Raw genomic sequence first — 23,151 nt, forward strand, 5'->3', positions numbered from 1 at the left:
CTCTGTTGATCCTCCGGCTCCTGTGTTGATTGATGGGGAGTTGGAGTATGTGGTTGAGAAGATTTTGGATTCTCGTTTTTCGAGGACGAGGCTTCAGTATCTTGTCAAATGGAAGGGTTATGGCCAGGAGGATAATTCTTGGGTTTTTGCCTCTGATGTCCATGCTGCTGATTTGGTCCGTGCCTTTCATTTGGCTCGTCCTGATCGGCCTGGGGGCTCTGGTGAGGGTTCGGTGCCCCCTCCTCAAGGGGGGGTACTGTTGTGAATTCTGCTCTTGTGTTCCCTCCGGTGGTTGTTGGTGGTATTGCAGTTGTCCCTGGCTTGCAATCCTGGTCAGTTGATCATGCTGATTGCAGGCCTGACTGAGGTATTTAGGGTTGCAGGATTCATTAGTCCGTGCCAGTTGTCCATTGTTCTGGGAGGTTTAGGATCTATTTCTGGTATTCCTGCCCTGCTGCCAAATCAGCAAAGATAAGTGTCTGGTTTTTGTTTCTGCAGCACACTTGCTGTGTGCTTACTATTTAGTGCTATTCATTTGTCTTTTCTTGTTCAGCTTGGACTGTGTCAGGATTTTTACAGTCAAGTTGGATTCTCAGGAGATACAGATATACGCTCCATGTCTTTAGTTAGATGGTGGAATTCTTGTATTTTCTGCTGTGGATATTTTTTAGGGTTTTATACTGACCGCTTAGTATTCTGTCCTATCCTTTCCTATTGAGCTAGAGTGGCCTCTTTTGCTAAATCTTGTTTCCTACCTGCGTATGTCTTTCCTCTAATACTCACCGTCAATATTCGTTGGGGGTTGCCTATTCTTTGGGGTTCTGCTCTGAGGCAAGATAGTATTCCCATTTCCATCTATAGGGGTATTTAGTCCTCCGGCTGTGTCGAGGTGTCTAGGATATATAGGTACACCCCACGGCTACTTCTAGTTGCGGTGTTAGTTTAGGGATTGCGGTCAGTACAGGTTCCACCTCTCCTGAGAAAGTCTCATGCGGCTCCAAGGTCACCGGATCATAACAGTATACCCCTCCTCCCATGTAAAGCGTCATGGAATAAATGGCGCTATAATAATAAATAATAATAAAAATGCCCCAGGCTTCTCAGGTGCTGCTACATCTCAGGTGTGGTGTGGGCCAATTACATAAAGCTCTGAGCCCTCCGATTCTGCCAAGTGTTGTACAGTTCCACTAAGGCCTCGGGCTTCCAGTACCCGGCTGCTGCACTTCAGCTCTGAGGGTGCCCGGTCACAGTTCCCCTCTGAGCCCTGTTCCTCTCCTTTGCTCTTTCCCTTCTAGCTCCTCCACATTCAACCCCTCAGGTCTTTCTCCTTTCCAGAGGCTGCAGCTTCCTCGTGGTTGCCAGGCCTCTGTCTGCTCTCTCAGACTTCCTTCTCTGTCTCTCCTAGACTGCCTGCTCTCCTTCGTCTCTCTGGACCATCTGCCTAACTCCTCCTCCATGTCAGGATACATATAGCTTAGGGAAGCTCCCCTGAATCCAGGTTCTGAGCTCCCCCTCCTGGCCTGCATTCAGAATGTGTTGCATGTGTTTGCCTTACCTGGTGAAGAGAACTCCATTGCCTCTGAGCATGATATTACTTTCCCCAAAGGAAAGGCAACATCACTGTAGCAACCGGTTACTTAGAGTGCTACACTGACACTGCCATCTATTCACTGGGTGTCTTCTATCGCTCTCTCCCTATATACAGTGCAGGGTCTGTGTGTGGGATTACAGGGATCCCTATGTCATGTGACTGCACAGCACCGCGGCCGTTGCATGTGGTGTTGTCCCTATATACCGTGCAGGGTCTGTGTGTGGGATTACAGGGATCCCTATTTCATGTGACCGCACAATACCGCAGCCGATACTTGTGGTGTTGTCCCTATACACAGTGCAGGGTCTGTGTGTGGGATTACAGGGATCCCTATGTCATGTGACTGCACAATACCGCAGCCGATACTTGTGTTGTTGTCCCTATATACAGTGCAGGGTCTGTGTGTGGGATTACAGGGATCCCTATGTCATGTGACCGCACAATACCGCAGCCGATACATGTGGTGTTGTCCCTATATACAGTGCAGGGTCTGTGTGTGGGATTACAGGGATCCCTATGTCATGTGACTGCACAGCACCGCGGCCGATACATGTGGTGTTGTCCCTATATACAGTGCAGGGTCTGTGAATGGGATTACAGGGATCCCTATGTCATGTGACTGCACAGCACCGCGGCCGATACATGTGGTGTTGTCCCTATATACAGTGCAGGGTCTGTGTGTGGGATTACAGGGATCCCTATGTCATGTGACTGCACAGCACCGCGGCCGATACATGTGGTGTTGTCTGTTGTGAATTCTGTTTTTGGGCTCCCTCTGGTGGTTACTGGTGGTACTGGTTGACTGGTGTCTTGTTTTTTCCAGTGCACCTGTTTCCATTAGGAAATTGGGAGTCTCCTATTTAGTCTGGCTTCCCAGTCATTGCAGTGCCGGCAATCAATGTTATCAGAGCACCTTGTTGCTTGCTTCCTGCTCCAAGTCTGCAAGTCAGCTAAGTTGAATCTTTGGCTTTTGTGTTTGTTTTGTCCAGCATGCATTTTCATATCTCGTGCGGCTGGAAGCTCTAGTGATCTGGAATTGCTACTCCGGTGTCATGAGTTGACAACGGAGTTAAGGTAATTCCAGGATGGCTGTTCAGGGTTTTGAGGTGACCGCGAAGTCCTCTTTGGTATATTCCGCTATCTAGTCAGAGGGCCTCGCTTTGCTGAATCTATATTCATACTGCGTTTGTGTTTTCCTCTTACCTAACCGTTATTACATGTGGGGGGCTACTATAACCTTTGGGGTTTCCCTGGAGGCAAGTCAGGTCTGTGTATTCCTCTATTAGGGGTAGTTAGTTCTCCGGCTGGCGCGAGGTGTCTAGAGACAACGTAGGCACACCCCCTGGCTATTTTTAGTTGCGTGTTAGGTTCAGTATCGCGGTTACCTAAGATACCATCCTTCCTAGAGCTTGTCCGTTTTTTGCCTAAGTCCCTGCCATTGGGAATCATGACAGTATTGCCGGCGTAATGTATTAAGAGTATTGGCTGAAGAAAGAGAGTAAAAAGAAGTTTCTGACACCTTTTTTTTTTTTTTGCTCAGAAGTTCTCCTAGCCATAATTGCAGTCTGCTGTTTGTTTTTTTTTTCTCTCCTCTTAACCCCTGAATGGCTCAGATCTCTGCTGTTGAAAAATGGATATCCAGAGTTTAGCTTCAAACCTAAATGCTCTCGCTTCTAAGGTTCAAAATATCCAAGACTATGTTATGCATGCTCCTGTGTCTGAACCCAAGATCCCTATACCTGAGTTCTTTTCTGGAGATAGATCTCGTTTTTTGAATTTTAAGCACAATTGTAAATTGTATCTTTCTCTGAGATCTCGCTCCGCTGGAGATTCCGCTCAGCAGGTTAAAATTGTTATTTCCTTGTTGCGGGGTGACCCCCAGAATTGGGAATTTGCATTGGCACCAGGGGATCCTGCGCTGCTCAGTGTGGATGCGTTTTTTCTGGCACTGGGGTTGCTCTATGAGGAACCTAATTTGGAGATTCAGGCTGAAAAGGCCTTAATAGCCCTCTCTCAGGGGCATGATGAAGCTGAGGTATATTGTCAAAAATTTCGAAAATGGTCTGTGCTTACTCAGTGGAATGAGTGCGCCCTGGCAGCGAATTTCAGAGAAGGCCTCTCTGACGCCGTTAAAGATGTCATGGTGGGGTTTCCTTCGCCCACAGGTCTGAATGAATCCATGACTATGGCTATTCAGATTGATCGGCGTTTACGGGAGCGCAAACCTGTGCACCATTTGGCGGTGTCTTCTGAGCAGGCACCAGAGATTATGCAATGTGATAGAATTCTGTCCAGAGGTGAACGGCAGAATTATAGGCGCAAAAATGGGTTGTGCTTCTGCTGTGGTGATTCTGCTCATGTTATATCAGCATGCTCTAAACGCACAAAAAAGGTTGACAAGTCTTTTTCAATTGGCACCTTACAATCTAAGTTTATTTTGTCTGTAACTTTGATTTTTTCATTGTCATCTATCACTGTGGATGCCTATGTGGATTCTGGCGCTTCCTTGAGTCTTATGGATTGGTCCTTTGCCAGACGTTGTGGGTTTAGCCTAGAGCCTTTGGAAGTTCCTATCCCTCTGAAGGGTATCGACTCCACACCATTGGCTAGGAATAAACCACAATTCTGGACACAAGTGACTATGTGTATGACTCCTGACCATCGGGAGGTGATTCGCTTCCTTGTGTTGCATAACTTGCATGATGTCTTAGTGCTTGGATTGCCATGGTTGCAAACTCATAATCCAGTCCTCGACTGGAAAACAATGTCTGTGTTAAGCTGGGGATGTTGGGGGGCTCATGGGGAAGTACCTTTGGTTTCCATTGCTTCATCTACTCCCTCTGAAATTCCGGCATTTTTGTCTGATTTTTGTGATGTTTTTGAGGAGCCTAAACTTGGTTCTCTTCCCCCTCACCGGGATTGTGATTGCGCTATAGAATTGATTCCTGGCAGCAAGTTTCCCAAGGGTCGTTTGTTCAATCTGTCTGTGCCTGAGCATGCTGCTATGCGAGAGTATATTAAGGAGTCCTTGGAAAAGGGACATATCCGTCCATCCTCATCCCCTTTAGGAGCAGGTTTTTTTTTCGTGGGTAAGAAAGATGGCTCCCTGAGGCCCTGTATTGATTATCGCTTGTTGAATAAGATTACAGTCAAATATCAGTATCCTTTGCCACTATTGACTGATTTATTTGCTTGTATTAAAGGGGCAAAGTGGTTCTCTAAGGTTGATCTTTGGGGTGCGTATAATTTGGTGCGGATCAAGCAGGGAGATGAGTGGAAAACTGCATTTAATACGCCCGAGGGCCATTTTGAGTATTTGGTAATGCCTTTTGGTCTTTCTAATGCTCCTTCAGTCTTTCAGTCCTTTATGCACGATATTTTCCGTAAATACCTGGATAAATTTATGATTGTGTATTTGGATGATATTTTGATTTTTTCGGATGACTGGGAGTCGCATGTTCAACAGGTTAGGAAGGTTTTTCAGGTTTTGCGGTCCAATTCTTTGTTTGTAAAGGGTTCAAAGTGCATTTTTGGGGTTCAGAAGATCTCCTTTTTGGGGTATATTTTTTCCCCTTCTTCTGTTGAGATGGATCCTGTCAAGGTTCGGGCTATTTGTGATTGGACGCAGCCTACTTCCCTGAAGAGTCTTCAGAAGTTCTTGGGCTTTGCTAATTTCTATCGTCGATTTATAACTGGGTTTTCAAGTGTGGTTAGACCTCTGACTGATTTGACTAAGAAGGGTGCTGATGTTGCCAATTGGTCCTCTGCGGCTGTGGCGGCCTTTCGGGAGCTTAAGCGCCGCTTTTCTTCTGCCCCTGTGTTGCGTCAGCCTGATGTTTCGCTCCCTTTTCAGGTTGAGGTTGATGCTTCCGAGATTGGAGCAGGGGCGGTTTTGTCGCAGAAAGGTCCCGATTGCTCAGTGATGAGACCATGTGCATTCTTCTCTCGAAAATTTTCGCCCGCCGAGCGAAATGATGTCGGTAATCGGGAGCTCTTGGCTATGAAGTGGGCATTTGAGGAGTGGCGTCATTGGCTTGAGGGTGCTAGACATCAGGTGGTGGTCTTGACTGATCACAAGAATCTGATTTACCTTGAGTCTGCCAGGCGTCTGAATCCTAGACAGGCGCGCTGGTCTTTGTTTTTCTCCCGGTTTAATTTTGTGGTTTCATACTTGCCGGGCTCAAAACATGTGAAGGCAGATGCTCTTTCTAGGAGTTTTGAGCCTGACTCCTCTGATTCTGAGCCTACTGGTATCCTTAAGGATGGAGTGATTTTGTCTGCTGTCTCCCCAGACTTGCGGCGTGCTTTGCAGGAGTTTCAGACTGATAGGCCTGATCGTTGTCTGCCTGGGAGATTGTTCGTTCCAGATGAGTGGACCAGTAGAGTCATCTCAGAGGTTCATTCTTCTGTGTTGGCAGGCCACCCTGGAATTTTTGGTACCAGAGATTTGGTGGCCAGATCCTTCTGGTGGCCTTCCTTGTCTCGGGATGTGCGTACCTTTGTGCAGTCTTGTGATGTTTGTGCTCGGGCCAAGCCTTGCTGTTCTCGGGCTAGTGGATTGTTGTTGTCCTTGCCTATTCCGAAGAGGCCGTGGACGCACATCTCTATGGACTTTATCTCGGATCTCCCGGTTTCTCAGAAAATGTCTGTCATTTGGGTGGTGTGTGACCGTTTTTCTAAGATGGTTCATTTGGTACCCTTGCCCAAATTGCCTTCTTCATCGGAGTTGGTTCCTTTGTTTTTTCAGAATGTGGTTCGTTTACATGGTATCCCGGAAAATATAGTTTCTGACAGGGGATCTCAATTTGTGTCCAGGTTCTGGCGAGCGTTCTGTGCCAGGATGGGCATTGATTTGTCTTTTTCGTCTGCGTTCCATCCCCAGACTAATGGCCAGACGGAGCGAACTAATCAGACCTTGGAGACTTATTTGAGGTGTTTTGTGTCTGCTGATCAGGATGATTGGGTCGCCTTTTTGCCGTTGGCAGAGTTTGCCCTCAATAATCGGGCCAGTTCTGCCACTCTGGTTTCTCCTTTCTTTTGCAATTCAGGGTTTCACCCTCGTTTTTCATCTGGCCAGGTGGAATCTTCGGATTGTCCTGGAGTGGACACTGTGGTGGATAGACTGCACCAGATTTGGAGTCATGTGGTGGACAATTTGAAGCTGTCTCAGGAGAAGACTCAGCAGTTTGCTAATCGTCATCGTCGTGTGGGTCATCATCTCCGTGTTGGGGACTTGGTGTGGTTGTCTTCTCGTTTTGTCCCTATGAAGGTCTCCTCTCCTAAGTTTAAGCCTCGGTTTATAGGTCCTTATAAGATTTTGGAGATTCTTAATCCTGTATCTTTTAGTTTGGATCTACCAGCATCTTTCACCATTCATAATGTCTTCCATCGGTCGTTGTTGCGGAGGTACGAGGTACCGGTTGTTCCTTCTGTTGAGCCTCCTGCTCCTGTGCTGGTGGAGGGTGAATTGGAGTATGTTGTGGAGAAGATTTTGGACTCTCGCATTTCCAGACGGAGACTTCAGTATTTGGTTAAATGGAAGGGATACGGTCAGGAGGATAATTCTTGGGTGACTGCCTCTGATGTTCATGCTTCGGATTTGGTTCGCGCCTTTCATAGGGCGCATCCAGATCGCCCTGGTGGTTCTCATGAGGGTTCGGTGCCCCCTCCTTAATAGGGGGGTACTGTTGTGAATTCTGTTTTTGGGCTCCCTCTGGTGGTTACTGGTGGTACTGGTTGACTGGTGTCTTGTTTTTTCCAGTGCACCTGTTTCCATTAGGAAATTGGGAGTCTCCTATTTAGTCTGGCTTCCCAGTCATTGCAGTGCCGGCAATCAATGTTATCAGAGCACCTTGTTGCTTGCTTCCTGCTCCAAGTCTGCAAGTCAGCTAAGTTGAATCTTTGGCTTTTGTGTTTGTTTTGTCCAGCATGCATTTTCATATCTCGTGCGGCAGGAAGCTCTAGTGATCTGGAATTGCTACTCCGGTGTCATGAGTTGACAACGGAGTTAAGGTAATTCCAGGATGGCTGTTCAGGGTTTTGAGGTGACCGCGAAGTCCTCTTTGGTATATTCCACTATCTAGTCAGAGGGCCTCGCTTTGCTGAATCTATATTCATACTGCGTTTGTGTTTTCCTCTTACCTAACCGTTATTACATGTGGGGGGCTACTATAACCTTTGGGGTTTCCCTGGAGGCAAGTCAGGTCTGTGTATTCCTCTATTAGGGGTAGTTAGTTCTCCGGCTGGCGCGAGGTGTCTAGAGACAACGTAGGCACACCCCCTGGCTATTTTTAGTTGCGTGTTAGGTTCAGTATCGTGGTTACCTAAGATACCATCCTTCCTAGAGCTTGTCCGTTTTTTGCCTAAGTCCCTGCCATTGGGAATCATGACAGTTGTCCCTATATACAGTGCAGGGTCTGTGTGTGGGATTACAGGGATCCCTATTTCATGTGACCGCACAATACCGCAGCCGATACATGTGGTGTTGTTCCTATATACAGTGCAGGGTCTGTGCGTGGGATTACAGGGATCCCTATTTCATGTGACTGCACAGTACCGCATGCCGATACATGTGGTGTTGTCCCTATATACAGTGCAGGGTCTGTCATGTGACTGCACAGCACTGCGGCCGATACATGTGGTGTTGTCCCTATGTAATAGAGTGCATGGTAGAGTATGTCACCACGGAACAGACAGACCAACTGTTGGGGGGGGGTTAACAGGGGCAATATTCTTCTCGCAGGGAGAAAGCAGTAGAATATAAACTGATAAAATAACGGTGCAAAATATATGGGAAGCAGTATAAGTTCCCAGACAGTCAAACAGTGTAACAGTAGTAAATGGAATTTCTTGGGAAAACACATCAGTCTGATGAGGACTTGCTTGTAGGGTCGTCTTCTCCAACGTAGGCACCGAGAAACAGCGACACTTGTCGTCCCTCTGTTATCCGTGGGCTGTGTAGTCTCTAGGAACCCGCAACCTGGGGTTTAAGGGGTTGCTGTGATGAGCAGAGGGTTTGCTAGGCAAACGTGGTCCCCTGTGCTCTGAGTCTGTTGCCTCAACAGTGCAGCTTATCCCGGGAGAACGATGCTCAGTCTATTATTAGGTCTCCTCACAGGAATCAGGGGCTCTGCACTAATACCGTGGGTACTAGGGGCCACTGTCTCTGCATGGGCCACTATCTCTGCATGATCACTGTCTCTGCATGGGCGTCAGGGTGCACCTCTCCAGTCACAGTCTCCTGTCTTCTTTCACGTACTCACAAGATGCAGTCTTTCTGGACAATCTCCCTGTCTCAGTCCTCTGACTGGGAGCTCTCTCTCTTCCTCGGAGCGCAGCTGCGTGCTGTTCTGTCTGCTGTATCCGCTGCTCTCCCAGCGGCACCCGCTGCTCTCTCTGCTGCACACGCTGCTCTCTCTCCAGTACATGCTGCTCTAGCCCTGGAACGCGCGCCTCTTTCCTCTCTCATCCCGGCTTCCTTCCTGTCCCGGTCTCTGTCTGCCCCCAGAGAAACCTGCTGCACAGCTAAGTGGTTCCAGGCATGGAGCAGAGAAGGTAACCCCCCCTGACACCTATATACAGTGCAGGGTCTGTGTGTGGGATTACAGGGATCCCTATGTCATGTGACTGCGCAGCACGGCAGCCGTTACATGTGGTGTTGTCCGTCTTTGTTTCTTCGCAAGAGGAGGCGATGGTGGTGATGTCAGATGTGGAGAGCTACTCGGAGGCATCCGGGTCCAAGGTCAACCAAGACAAGTGTGAGAGTCTCTGGCTGGGAGGGGGGGATCCCTCGTTTAATCTTCCAGACACCCTCCCTGAACCCCAAGAACATGCCAAAGTCCTAGGCATCGAATTTGGCCAGGGTGATTACCCCATGAATCAAAGGTGTCGCCCAAAGAGTGGACCAATGTAAGGGTTGGTCTTTGACCCTGAGGGAAAGGGTTGACCTGTGCAAAGCTTTCCTGCTCCCCTTGCTAATCTACCTGGGCAGCGTCTGTGCCTTGCCAGAGCCTCTCTGGACAAGGGTCTACAGTCTGTTCTTCCAGATGTTATGGGGGAATAGACTAAACCTAGTCAAACTGGAGGTCACTTACAGCACGAGGAGACTAGGGGGCTTGAATATGGTGAACCCCGTGGTGTTCCTAGTGAACACCTTTTTGAAAGTTAACGTGGCAAACCTCTGGAAAGAGAGGGCTCCTCCGTGGGTATTCTCCTGCAAGGGATGGTTTCAGCCTTTCTTCCAGGAATGGGAGATAGGGGGAAGAGTGAAGGATCTTCACACACCGCACGGGCATCTCCCGGCTTATGTTACCCCGGTTCTGAAAATTATGTGCCGGTGGGGTCTGGGAATGTGGGAGGTGACTCCTCGACATGCAGGTCTTGCTTTCGCATTTTTAGAAACCATTGGTCCTCAGGGACTGCCCAAGTCGGGATCTAGAGGTTGGTTAAGTTTGTTAAATTCTAGCAGGATCCCCAAGAAGTATTGGGACTTGACTTGGCGCTGCTCCCACGGTAAGTTGTATGTGAGGGACAATTTGAAGCACAGGAGCTCCGTGGACAGGAATTGTCCCCGTGAGGCTTGCGCTACCATGCTGGAAAGCATGGAGCACTTCCTGCTTCATTGTCCCTTTAATACAGAGGTGTACAACAGGGTGGGCGCTTCCATTGGTTGGCCGCGGCTGGCCACTCTGTCCTATGCTGAGTGGGCCTATGGAGCATTCAGAGACCTTGGGAGAAGGGACCGAACCACTTTATTCTTAGTCAGCGCAGTGGTCAGGTACTTCACGTGGAACACACGAGTTTTAGTTTCGACGCAGAGTAAAATCCTCCATGTATATGAAGTTTGTAGCAGCATCCTAGGTGCCCTGGTGAAGGTGCGTTCTCTGGAGTGTGGAGGACAGGGTGCCCGGAGGGCGGCCCATCTCTGGAGGGGTTTCTCCTTCAGGGTGCCTTAGTCCGTTAGCGCTCCTATATCCTGGTGGTGGGCTGATATCTTTACACCCTAGATTTTTGATTTGTATTTCTGTTCCCTTAATAGAAGGTTTGCAGGCATCGAACTTGAGCCTTGGGTGGTGAGTATGTAGATTGTGTTCTGTGATGTTGGTTTATGTATATATTGTATACAGGGGAGGATTAAGGGTAGCCAGGGCCCCGGGCTGTTCAGACTCTGTGTGCCCTCCCCCCGGTCATGTGACGGGGTCATGCGACGGGGTCATCATATACCTGAACCAGATTATTCCAGAAAAATAGTTGCTGAGTGAAACTCCACTTCTCACCTATCACACAGTAACAGTTTCCATCACCAGATCACACATATAGTCGGCAGCTTTTGTTTTGGCCAAAAGATTTTTTTAAGCCGCCACCATAACACGGTAGACACTTTTGGCTGGGCCCTACTCTACTGTAACCTATTAAATATTTGTTAAAATATGCAATACAATTTAGGTATATTTTTTATATTTTTATTTTTCAATTTTTAAAATGACCAATAATATCACATACAAAGAACAAATACCGCTACACCATGACAAGACCACATATTACCACCAGTGACCGAATAATATCACATACAAGGAACAAATACCACCGCACCATGACCAGAGCACATAATACCACCACAAAGTGACCAAATAGCACATATAAGGGACAAATACCACAACACCATGACCAGACCACATATTACCACCACATAGTGACTGAATACTACAATACTAATCAGTAATAAAAAAAACACACTACTATCACCATAAGTGCCATTATATACAGGAGATCTGTACTTAGTATGCAGTGTCTGTGTACAGGTAATACAGTGATCACTGGTGACATTATACACAGGAGCTCTGTATATAGTGTACAGTGTATAGTGTCAGTGTATAGGTAACACTGACTCACCAGTGACGTCTCTAGGTGAAGTCCTTCATCTTTCATCCAACACAGATCGCCATCACTTCTTCCAGCCAGGACTCGTCTCTGCAGGAAATAACACAGTTATCTCGAGCTCCGCTTGCAGAACACATTACTTAATTTTTCCCAACTTCTACATTTCACCACATGAGGAAAAAAAAGGCGACATGGTGTCTCTCTACATAGTAACGGGACCGCCCCCCCCCCATTTAAAACGGTATACTCAAAAAATAAAATAAATATATCACTGCAGTAATAATATCCCTTAATTAGCCCCTATGGTAATAATATTCCCCATCCTAGCCCCGTGTCTCTCATTCCTGGCTTCAGCCATCTGTTTTCCCGTCCTGCCCTCATGAGTATCCATTGTGCCCCATATGATCTCCATCGTATCCATTCTGCCCCATGATCCTGCACGATCTGTCTCCAATCCTGCCCCCAGTGTCTCCAATCATTCCCCCATGTCTTTCATCCTGCCCCATGTCTCCAATCATGCCCCGTATCTCCTTTGTGCCCCGTGTCTCCAATCATGCCCGTATCTCCATTCTGCCCGCTATGTTTCCAATCATGCCCCCATGCCTGCAATCCTGCCCCATCTATCTCCAATCCTGCCCCATCTGTCTCCAATCCTGCCCCATCTGTCTCCAATCCTGCCCCATCTGTCTCCAGTCTTGCCCCCAGTGTGTCCAGCATTCTGCCCCCAGTGTCTCCAGCATTCTGCCCCCAGTGTCTCCAGCTTTCTGACCCCAGTGTCTCCAGCATTCTGACCCCAGTGTGTCCAGCATTCTGACCCCAGTGTGTCCAGCATTCTGACCCCAGTGTGTCCAGCATTCTGACCCCAGTGTGTCCAGCATTCTGACCCCAGTGTGTCCAGCATTCTAACCCCAGTGTGTCCAGCATTCTGACCCCAGTGTGTCCAGCATTCTGACCCCAGTGTCTCCAGCATTCTGCCCCCAGTGTCTCCAGCATTCTGACCCCAGTGTGTCCAGCATTCTGACCCCAGTGTGTCCAGCATTCTGACCCCAGTGTGTCCAGCATTCTAACCCCAGTGTGTCCAGCATTCTGACCCCAGTGTCTCCAGCATTCTGACCCCAGTGTGTCCAGCATTCTGACCCCAGTGTGTCGAGCATTCTGACCCCAGTGTGTCCAGCATTCTGCGCCCAGTGTGTCCAGCATTCTTCCCCCAGTGTGTCCAGCATTGTACCCCCAGTGTGTCCAGCATTCTACCCCCAGGGTGTTCAGCATTCTGACCGCAGTGTCTCCAGCATTCTGACCCCAGTGTGTCCAGCATTCTGACCCCAGTGTGTCCAGCATTCTCACCCCAGTGTGTCCAGCATTCTGACCCCAGTGTGTCCAGCATTCTGCCCCCAGTGTGTCCAGCATTCTGACCCCAGTGTGTCCAGCATTCTGACCACTGTGTGTCCAGCATTTTGCCCCCAGTGTGTCCAGCATTCTGACCGCAGTGTCACCAGCATTCTGACCCCAGTGTGTCCAGCATTCTGACCCCAGTGTGTCCAGCATTCTGACCCCAGTGTGTCCATCATTCTGACCCCAGTGTGTCCAGCATTCTGACCCCAGTGTGTCCAGCATTTTGACCCCAGTGTCTCCAGCATTCTGCCCCCAGTGTGTCCAGCATTCTGCCCCAGTGTGTCCAGCATTCTGACCCCAGTGTGTCCAGCATTCTGCCCCAGTGTGTCCAGCATTCTGACCGCAGTGTCTCCAGCATCCTGACCCCAGTGTGTCCAGCATTCTGACCCCAGTGTGTCCAGCATTCTGACCCCAGTGTGTCCAGCATTCTCACCCCAGTGTGTCCAGCATTCTGACCCCAGTGTGTCCAGCATTCTGCCCCCAGTGTGTCCAGCATTCTGCCCCCAGTGTGTCCAGCATTCTGACCCCAGTGTGTCCAGCATTCTGACCACTGTGTGTCCAGCATTTTGCCCCCAGTGTGTCCAGCATTCTGACCACAGTGTCACCAGCATTCTGACCCCAGTGTGTCCAGCATTCTGACCCCAGTGTGTCCAGCATTCTGACCCCAGTGTGTCCATCATTCTGCCCCCAGTGTCTCCAGCATTCTGACCCCAGTGTGTCCAGCATTTTGACCCCAGTGTCTCCAGCATTCTGCCCCCAGTGTGTCCAGCATTCTGCCCCAGTGTGTCCAGCATTCTGACCCCAGTGTGTCCAGCATTCTGCCCCAGTGTGTCCAGCATTCTGACCGCAGTGTCTCCAGCATCCTGACCCCAGTGTGTCCAGCATTCTGCCCCCAGTGTGACCAGCATTCTGACCCCAGTGTCTCCAGCATTCTGACCCCAGTGTCTCCAGTATTTTGACCCCAGTGTCTCCAGCATTCTGACCCCAGTGTCTCCAGCATTCTGACCCCAGTGTCTCCAGCATTCTGACCCCAGTGTCTCCAGCATTTTGACCCCAGTGTCTCCAGCATTCTGACCCCAGTGTGTCCAGCATTCTGACCCCAGTGTCTCCAGCATTCTGCCCCCAGTGTGTCCAGCATTCTGCCCCCAGTGTGTCCAGCATTCTGACCGCAGTGTCTCCAGCATTCTGCCCCCAGTGTGTCCAGCATTCTGCCCCCAGTGTCTCCAGCATTCTGACCCCAGTGTGTCCAGCATTCTGACCCCAGTGTGTCCAGCATTCTGACCCCAGTGTGTCCAGCATTCTGCCCCCAGTGTGTCCAGCATTCTGCCCCCAGTGTGTCCAGCATTCTGACCCCAGTGTGTCCAGCATTCTGACCCCTGTGTCTCCAGTATTCTGACCCCAGTGTGTCCAGCATTTTGACCCCAGTGTGTCCAGCATTCTGACCCCAGTGTCTCCAGCATTCTGACCCCAGTGTGTCCAGCATTCTGACCCCAGTGTCTCCAGCATTCTGACCCCAGTGTGTCCAGCATTCTGACCCCAGTGTCTCCAGCATTCTGACCCCAGTGTGTCCAGCATTCTGACCGCAGTGTGTTCAGCATTCTGCCCCCAGTGTGTCCAGCATTCTGCCCCCAGTGTCTCCAGCATTCTGTCCCCAATGTCTCCAGCATTCTTCCCCCAGTGTGTCCAGCATTCTGACCCCAGTGTCTCCAGCATTCTGACCCCAGTGTGTCCAGCATTCTGACCCCAGTGTGTCCAGCATTCTGACCCCAGTGTCTCCAGCATTCTGACCCCAGTGTGTCCAGCATTTTGACCCCAGTGTCTCCAGCATTCTGACCCCAGTGTGTCCAGCATTTTGACCCCAGTGTCTCCAGCATTCTGCCCCCAGTGTGTCCAGCATTCTGCCCCCAGTGTCTCCAGCATTCTGACCCCAGTGTCTCCAGCATTCTGACCCCAGTGTGTCCAGCATTCTGACCCCAGTGTGTCCAGCATTTTGCCCCCAGTGTGTCCAGCATTCTGACCCCAGTGTGTCCAGCATTCTGACCCCAGTGTGTCCAGCATTCTGACCCCAGTGTGTCCAGCATTTTGCCCTGAGTGTGTCCAGCATTCTGACCCCAGTGTCTCCAGCATTCTGCCCCCAGTATGTCCAGCATTCTGCCCCCAGTGTGTCCATCATTCTTCCCCAGTGTGTCCAGCATTCTGCCCCCAGTGTATCCAGCATTCTGACCCCAGTGTATCCATAATTGTGACACCCCGTGTCTCCAGCATTCTGCCCCGGGCCCTCCAGATTGCCGCTCTCAATAAAAATAAAAAAAGAGTTCTTCTTACCTAGCCGCGCTCCTGTGGCGAAGCTCCCTCTGCGCAGCTGAAGCGTGCAGGTCGCCGGCGACGTGCGCGCTGTGGCTGATGTCAACTGCTAGCCTCCGATTGGCTGACGGCTGTTAAGTATTGACGTGCAGGCGCGGGCCCACACGTCAATAGCGTTAAACTGCCGCAGCGCTGGTAGGGGCCAGGTGAGCAGATGAGGGCCTGATGGTTCAAAGGTGGTGATAAGAGACTGATCTGGCCTGGCCCAGGCACGGCCTGGGGAAAAACTTTGGGGCCTGATCCTAGCTCGGATAATTCCTGAACTTTGTGGCCAGAGCTGGATCAGGGGTGGCGGGATAGTTAGAGTAGGTGTGTATATATATTAAAAAACAAACAAACAAATGTTAATGTTGTACACTGTATTGCATTTAGGTTTGTTGTGGGGTGAATGTGGTGGTGTAAGGGGGTGGCTGTAAGGCAGTGGGACCAGTAGGGTTTTGTTGTGTTTGTGGTGTTGTATAGTGTTCGGTTTAGTATAATGTGTTTATAGTGTATATATTGTATATAATATTGTATATAGGACGGTGTGAATGTAGTTGGGGTTGTATATAGTAGTATGAATGAAGCTGGGCCGGGGGTCTTACATGATTTTATATTATTTATCATTTTTACAGGGGTATTCATGTAGTTATGAGTATTTTGTTTGTCGTCTTTTAGTTTTGCTTCCTTTATTTTATTGGATTTTTTCTTTCTCGTCCCTGATTTGTAGGTCATGAACTTTCTCCATTTTGGTTCCATTTCTGGTTTATTTCTTTGTGGTTTTTGTCGTTTGTTGTCGTCTGATTGGAGCTTTGTTCTTATGTTTTGTTCTGTTGTGTTTTATTTGTAATGTATCTTAGTTATTGTCATGTAAAGTATTTTTTATTTAATAAAAGACCTACATGTGGTGTCGTCCCTATATACAGTGCAGGGTCTGTGTGTGGGATTACAGCGATCCCTGTGTCATCTGACCACACAGCACCGTGGCCGATACATGTGGTGTCGTCCTTATATATAGTTTAGGTCTTCAGTTCGGGGGACATTTGTGGAGATTATGGGGTTTTATTATTTATTTGCAGCATCTCATCTGAAGAACAATGAAAAAGGGTCCACGATGAGCTTCAGTGGGGATCACAGTGTCCGGACCATTATTGCAATGATGAAGAGAGTGATACTCGTTATGGTGGTTGAGATAATTCTGGTAATGATGGTCCCGATCTCTCCCCAGAAATTTCCTGCCATGCAGCATTACGGAGTGAATGGATATTCACTGCATGCGATGAACTCACTCAGCGCCATGTATAACCTGCACCAACAGGCAGCACAGCAAGCGCAGCACACCCCGGACTACCGGCCCTCTGTCCACGCTTTGACCCTGGCTGAGAGACTGGCTGGTAAGATAATGGGACCTTTACAGTGCATATTAGTTTATACTGGGGAGCAGTGGGTACCAGGGTGGGGTGACTGTGGCGAAGACTTTGACGGTGGTGAACAGTGACTGGGGGTGGTGGTGAACGGTGACAGGGGTGGTGGTGAACAGTGACTGGGGTGATGGTGAGGAGTGACTGGGGTGGTGGTAAACTGTGACTAGAGCGGTGGTGAGGGGTGACTGGAATGGTGGTAAACGGTGACTGGGGCGATGGTGAACAGTGACTGGGGTGGTGAATGGTGACTGGGGTGGTGGTGAACAGTGACTGGGGTGATGGTGAGGAGTGACTGGGGTGGTGGTAAACTGTGACTAGAGCGGTGGTGAGGGGTGACTGGGGCGGTGGTGAGGGGTGACGGGAGCAATGGTCAGTGGTGACTGGAATGGTGGCTAGTTGTGACTGGGGCGGTGGTGAATGGTGACTGGGGTGGTAGTGAACAGAGACTGGAGTGGTGGTGAACGGTGACTGGGGTGTTGGTGAATGGTGACTGGGGCAATAGTGGGGAGAGACTGGGGCGGTGGTGAGAGGTGACTGCGGTAGTGGCGAACGGTGACTGGGGCGGTGGTGAATGGTGACTGGGGGCGGTGGTGAGGAGTGACTGGGGCGCTGGTGAAAGGTGACTAGAGCGGGGGTGAGGAGAGACTGGGATGGTGGTGAGAGGTGACTAGGGTGGTGGTAAACTGTGATTAGAATGGTGGTGGGGCAGTGGTGATGGGTGATTGTAGCGGTGGTGAACCTGACTAGGGCGGTGGTGAGGGGTGATTTGGGTGGTGATGAACGGTGACTCGGGCGGTGGTAAGCGGTGACTGGGGCAGTGGTGAACTGTGACTGGATCGGTGGTAAACGGTGACTGGGGAAGTTGCGAGGGGTGACTGGGGCAGTGGTGAGGGGTGACTGTAGCGGTGGTGAACCTGACTAAGGCAGTGGTGAGGGGTGAATTGGGTGGTGATGAACGGTGACTGGGGCAGTGGTGAACTGTGACTGGATCGGTGGTAAACGGTGAATGGGAGGTTGCGAGTGGTGACTGGGGCGGTGTTGAATGGTGACTTGGGCGGTGGTGAACAGTGACTCGAGCAGTGGTGAATGGTGACTAGAGCGGTGGTGAACAGTGACGGGCGGTGGTGAGGGGTGACTGGAGCGGTAACGATGACTGTGGAGATGGTGAGTAATTGGTGCGGTGGTGATGGGTGACTGGAGCCGTGGTGAACAGTGACTGGGACAGTGGTGACCCTTTACTGCAGCGGTGGTGACTCGTGACTCGGGTGGTGGTGAGGGGTGACTGGAACGGTGGTCAGGATTGACTGGAGCACAGCGGTGAACGGTTACTAGGGTAGTGGTGAACGGTGACTGGGGCGATGATGAACGGTGACTGGGGCGATGATGAACGGTGACTGAAGCGGTGGTGAATGGTGACTGGGGCGGTTGTGAGAGGTGACTGGGGTCGTGGTGAGGGGTCAGTGGGGCAGTGGTGAGGGGTGACTGGGGCGGTGGTGAACTGTGACGGGCGGTAGTGAGGGGTGACTGGCATGGTGTTGAATGGTGACGAGCGGTGGTGAGGGATGACTGGCAGTGGTGAATGGTGACTGGGGCGGTGGTGAATGGTGACTGGGGCAGTGGTGAACGGTGACTGGGGCAGTGGTGTACGGTGACTGGGGCGGTGGTTACCGGTGACTGAGGCGGTGGTGAACTGTCACTGGAGCGGTTTTGAGGGGCGACTGGGGCGGTGGTGAACGGTGACTGGAGCGATGGTGAGAGGTGACGGGCGGTGGTGAGGGGTGACTGTAATGGTGGTGAGGTATGACTGGGGCGGTGGTTAACGATGGCTGGTGCGGGGGTGAGGGGTGACTGGGGAGGTGGTGAATGGTGACTTGGGAGTTGTTGAGAGGTGGCTTGGGGCGGTGGTGAACGGTGTCTGGAGCAGTTGTGAGGGGTGACTACTGCGGTATTGAGGAGTGACTGGAGCGATGGTGAGGGGTGACTGGGATGGAGGTGATTGACTGGGGCGGTGGTGAACGGTGACTGGGGTGGTGGTGAAGGGTGACTGGGGCAGTGGTGATCAGTGACTAGGGTGGTGATGAGTGGTGACTGGTGCGGTGGTGAGGGGTGACTAGGATGGTGGTGAACGTGATTGGGATGGTGGTGAACATTTACTATGGCGCTGGTGAGAGGTGACTGGAGTGGTGGTGACTGGAGCGGTGGTTAGGGGTGACTTGGACGGTGGTGGACAGTGACTGGTGCAGTGGTGAATTGAGACTGGAGTGGTGGTGAATGGTGACTGGGGCGATAGTGAGAGGTGACTGCGTTGGTGGTAAAACGAGACTTGGGAGGTGGTGAACGGTGACTGGGGCGGTGATGAGGGGTAACTGGGGTGGTGGTGAATGATGACTGGAGGTCGTTAGTGGTGACTGGTGCGATGGTGATGGGTGACTAGGGCAGTGGTGAGGGGTGACTGGAGTGGTGGTGAACGGTGACTGGTACAGTGGTGAACATTTACTGCGGCGGTGGTGAGCCGTGTCTCGGGCGGTAGTGAGGGGTGACTGGAGCGGTGATCAGGTGTGACTGGGGAGGTGATCAGGAGTGACTGGGGCGGTGGTGAATGGTGACTAGGGTGATGATGAATGGTGACTAAAGTGGTGGTGAATGGTGACTGGGGCAGTTGTGAGGGGTGACTGGGGCAGTGGTGAACTGTGACTGGGACAGTGGTGACCGTTTACTGCGGCGGTGGTGAGTCGTGACTCGGGTAGTGGTGAGGGGTGGCTGGAACGGTGGTCAGGATTGACTGGAGCACAGCGGTGAACGGTTACTAGGGTAGTGGTGAACGGTGACTGGGGCGATGATGAACGGTGACTGGGGCGATGATGAACAGTGACTGAAGCGGTGGTGAATGGTGACTGGGGCGGTTGTGAGAGGTGACTGGGGTCGTGGTGAGGGGTCAGTGGGGCGGTGGTGAGGGGTGAGTGGGGCGGTGGTGAACTGAGACGGGCGGTGGTGAATGGTGACTGGGGCAGTGGTGAACGGTGACTGGGGCAGTGGTGAACGGTGACTGAGGCGGTGGTGAACTGTCACTGGAGCGGTTTTGAGGGGCGACTGGGGCGGTGGTGAACAGTGACTGGAGCGATGGTGAGAGGTGACGGGCGGTGGTGAGGGGTGACTGTAATGGTGGTGAGGTATGACTGGGGTGGTGGTTAACGATGGCTGGTGCGGGGGTGAGGTGTGACTGGGGAGGTGGTGAATGGTGACTTGGGAGTTGTTGAGAGGTGGCTTGGGGCGGTGGTGAACGGTGTCTGGAGCGGTTGTGAGGGGTGACTACTGCGGTATTGAGGAGTGACTGGAGCGATGGTGAGGGGTGACTGGGATGGAGGTGATTGGTGACTGGGGCGGTGGTGAACGGTGACTGGGGCGGTGGTGAACAGTGACTAGGGTGGTGATGAGTGGTGACTGGAGCGGTGGTGAGGGGTGACTAGGACGGTGGTGAACGTGATTGGGATGGTGGTAAACATTTACTATGGCGCTGGTGAGAGGTGACTGGAGTGGTGGTGACTGGAGCGGTGGTTAGGGGTGACTTGGACGGTGGTGGACAGTGACTGGTGCAGTGGTGAATTGAGACTGGAGTGGTGGTGAATGGTGACTGGGGCGATAGTGAGAGGTGACTGCGTTGGTGGTAAAACGAGACTTGGGAGGTGGTGAACGGTGACTGGGGCGGTGATGAGGGGTAACTGGGGTGGTGGTGAATGATGACTGGAGGTCGTTAGTGGTGACTGGTGCGATGGTGATGGGTGACTAGGGCAGTGGTGAGGGGTGACTGGAGCGGTGGTGAATGGTGACTGGTACAGTGGTGAACATTTACTGCGGTGGTGGTGAGCCGTGTCTCGGGCGGTAGTGAGGGTGACTGGAGCGGTGATCAGGTGTGACTGGGGAGGTGATCAGGAGTGACTGAGGCGGTGGTGATTGGTGACTAGGGTGATGATGAACGGTGACTAAAGTGGTGGTGAATGGTGACTGGGGCAGTTGTGAGGGGTGACTGGGGCAGTGGTGAACTGTGACTGGGGTTGTGGTGAGGGGTAACTGAAGTGGTGAGGAATGACTGGCTAGGTGGTGAACGGTGACTGGGGCATTGGTGAAGGGTGATTGAGGTGGTGGTGAGGGGTAACTGGGGCGGTGGTGAATGATGACTTTGGAGGTCGTGAGTGATGACTGGTGTGATGGTGATGGGTGACTAGGGCAGTGGTGAGGGGTGACTGGAATGGTGATCAGGGGAGACTGGGGAAGTGGTGAACCGTGACTGGGGCGATGGTGAGGGGTGACTAGGGCGGTGGTGAGGGGTGATTGGGGTGGTGGTGAACGGTGACTGAGGCGGTGTTGAACGGTTACTGGGGTGGTGGTGAGTGATGACTGAGGCGGTGGTGAGGGGTGACTAGGGCAGTGGTGAGGGATGACTGGAGTGGTGGTGAGGGATGACTGGGGCAGTGGTGAACGGTGACTGGGGCGGTGGCGAACAGTGACTGGAATGATGGCGAATGACTTAGGCTGTGGTGAATGTTGATTGTGGCGGTGGTGAATGGTAACTGGGGCGGTGGTGAGGGGTGACTGGAGTAGTGGTGAATGGTGAATGAGACGGTGGTGAAAAATTACTGGTGGTGGTGAGGGGTGACTGGACGGTGGTGAACAGTGACTGAGGCGGTGGTGATCGGTGACTGGAGCGGTGGTGAACGGTGACTAACACAGTGGTGAGAGGTGACTGGGTCAGTGGTGAATGGTGATTGGGGGGTGGTGAACGGTGACTGGAGCGGTGGTGAACCTGACTGGGGCAGTGGTGAATTGTGACTTGGGCGGTGATGAACGATGACTCGGGCTGTGGTAAGTGGTGACTGGAGCGGTGTTGAATGGGGACTGGAGCGGTTGTGAACGGTGACTGGGGCAGTGGTAAACTGACTGGATCGGTGGTAAACGATGACTGGGGAGGTTGCGAGGGGTGACTGGGATGATGGTGAACGGATACTGCAGAGGTCATGAATGGTAACTGGGGCGGCGGTGAACGGCGACTGGAGCGGTGGTGAACAGTGACTGGGGCGGTGGTAAACGGTGACTGGGGCGGTGTTGAGGGGTGACAGGGGGTGGTGAACAATGACTGGGGAGGTGGTGAACAGTGACTGGGACAGTGGTGAGAGGTGATTGAGGCGCTGGCGAGGGGTGAGTGGGGCAATGGTGAACGTTGACTGGGGCGGTGGTGAATGATGACTGGGGAAATAGTGAACAGCGACTGGAGCGGTGGTGAACAGTGACTGGGGCAATGGTGAACGTTTGCATTTATGGTGTGGCGCTGGTGAGGGGTGACTGGATCGATGGTGAGGGGTGAGTGGGGCAGTGGTAAGGGGTGACATGAGCGGCAGTGAAAAGTGACTGGGGCATTGGTGAGAGGTAACTAGGGCGGTGGTGGTTAGGGATGACTGGAGTGGTGATTAGGGGAGACTAGGGCGGTGGTGAACAGTGACTGGGGTGAACATAGATTGGAGCTTTAATGAATGGTGATTGAGGCGGTGGTAAGGGGTGACTGGGGTGGTGATGAATGGTGACTGGAGCGGAAGTGGTGAGGGGTAATTGGGGCTTGAACTGTGATGGGTGGTGGTGAGGGGTGACTGGGGTGGTGGTGAAGGGTGACTGGAGTGGCTGTGGTGAGGGGAGACTAGAGTGGTGGTTAGGGGTGACTGGGGTGACTAGGGAGGTGGCGAACGGTGACTGGGGCAGTGGTGAACTGTGGTTGGGGTGTGGTGAACATTTACTGTGACGGTGGTGAGGGGTGATGGGAGCAATGGTCAGTGGTGACTGGAGTGGTGGCTAGGGGTGACTGGGGTGTTGGTGAATGGTGACTGGGGCGATAGTGGGGAGTGACTGGGACGGTGGTGAGAGGTGACTGGGGTAGTGGCAAACGTTGACTGGAGCAGTGTAGTGAACGATGACAGGGGTGGTGGTGAGGGTGACTGAAGCGGTGATGAGGGGTGACTAGTGCGGTGGTGAACAGTGACTGGAACGATGGTGAGGGGTGACTGGGGTGGTGGCGAACGGTGACTTGGGCGGTGGTGAATGGTGACTGGGGCGGTGGTGAGGAGTGACTGGAGCGGGGGTGAGGAGAGACTGGGATGGTGGTGAGAGGTGACTAGGGCAGTGGTAAACTGGTTAGAATGGTGGTGAGGGGTGACTGGGGCAGTGGTGAACGGTGACTGGGACAGTGGTAAATGTTTTCTGTGGCGATGGTGAGTCATGACTTGGGCAGTGGTGAACGGTGACTAGCATGGTGGTGAACGGTGACTGGGGCGGTGATGATCGTCGACTGGGGTGGTGGTGAATTGTGACTGAGTCAGTGGTGAACAGTGACTGGGGCGGTGTTGAGGGGTGACGGGGGTGGTGAACAATGACTGGGGAGGTGGTGAACAGTGACTGGGACGGTGGTAAGAGGTGATTGAGGCTGTGGTGAGGGGTGACTGGGGTGGTGATGAATGGTGAGTGGAGCGGAAGTGGTGA

General features: G+C 51.9%; 1 protein-coding gene across 4 annotated transcripts in view; it reads left to right on the top strand.

Moving 5' to 3' along the window:
• DMBX1 (diencephalon/mesencephalon homeobox 1) overlaps positions 1-23,151 on the top strand; it is a 215,636-nt gene that overhangs the window by 142,723 nt on the left and 49,762 nt on the right. For 2 of the 4 annotated variants that reach the window (XM_077278248.1, XM_077278249.1), the window contains exon 2: positions 16,434-16,599. In XM_077278248.1, coding sequence (XP_077134363.1) covers positions 16,446-16,599 — 154 coding nt within the window. In that variant the 5' untranslated portion in view covers positions 16,434-16,445. The remainder of the gene's footprint in view (positions 1-16,433; positions 16,600-23,151) is intronic. The other 2 variants (XM_077278246.1, XM_077278247.1) reach the window with 1 other exon arrangement.

This window comes from Ranitomeya variabilis, chromosome 8 (genome assembly GCF_051348905.1).
Source record: "Ranitomeya variabilis isolate aRanVar5 chromosome 8, aRanVar5.hap1, whole genome shotgun sequence".
Taxonomy (NCBI): domain Eukaryota; kingdom Metazoa; phylum Chordata; class Amphibia; order Anura; family Dendrobatidae; genus Ranitomeya; species Ranitomeya variabilis.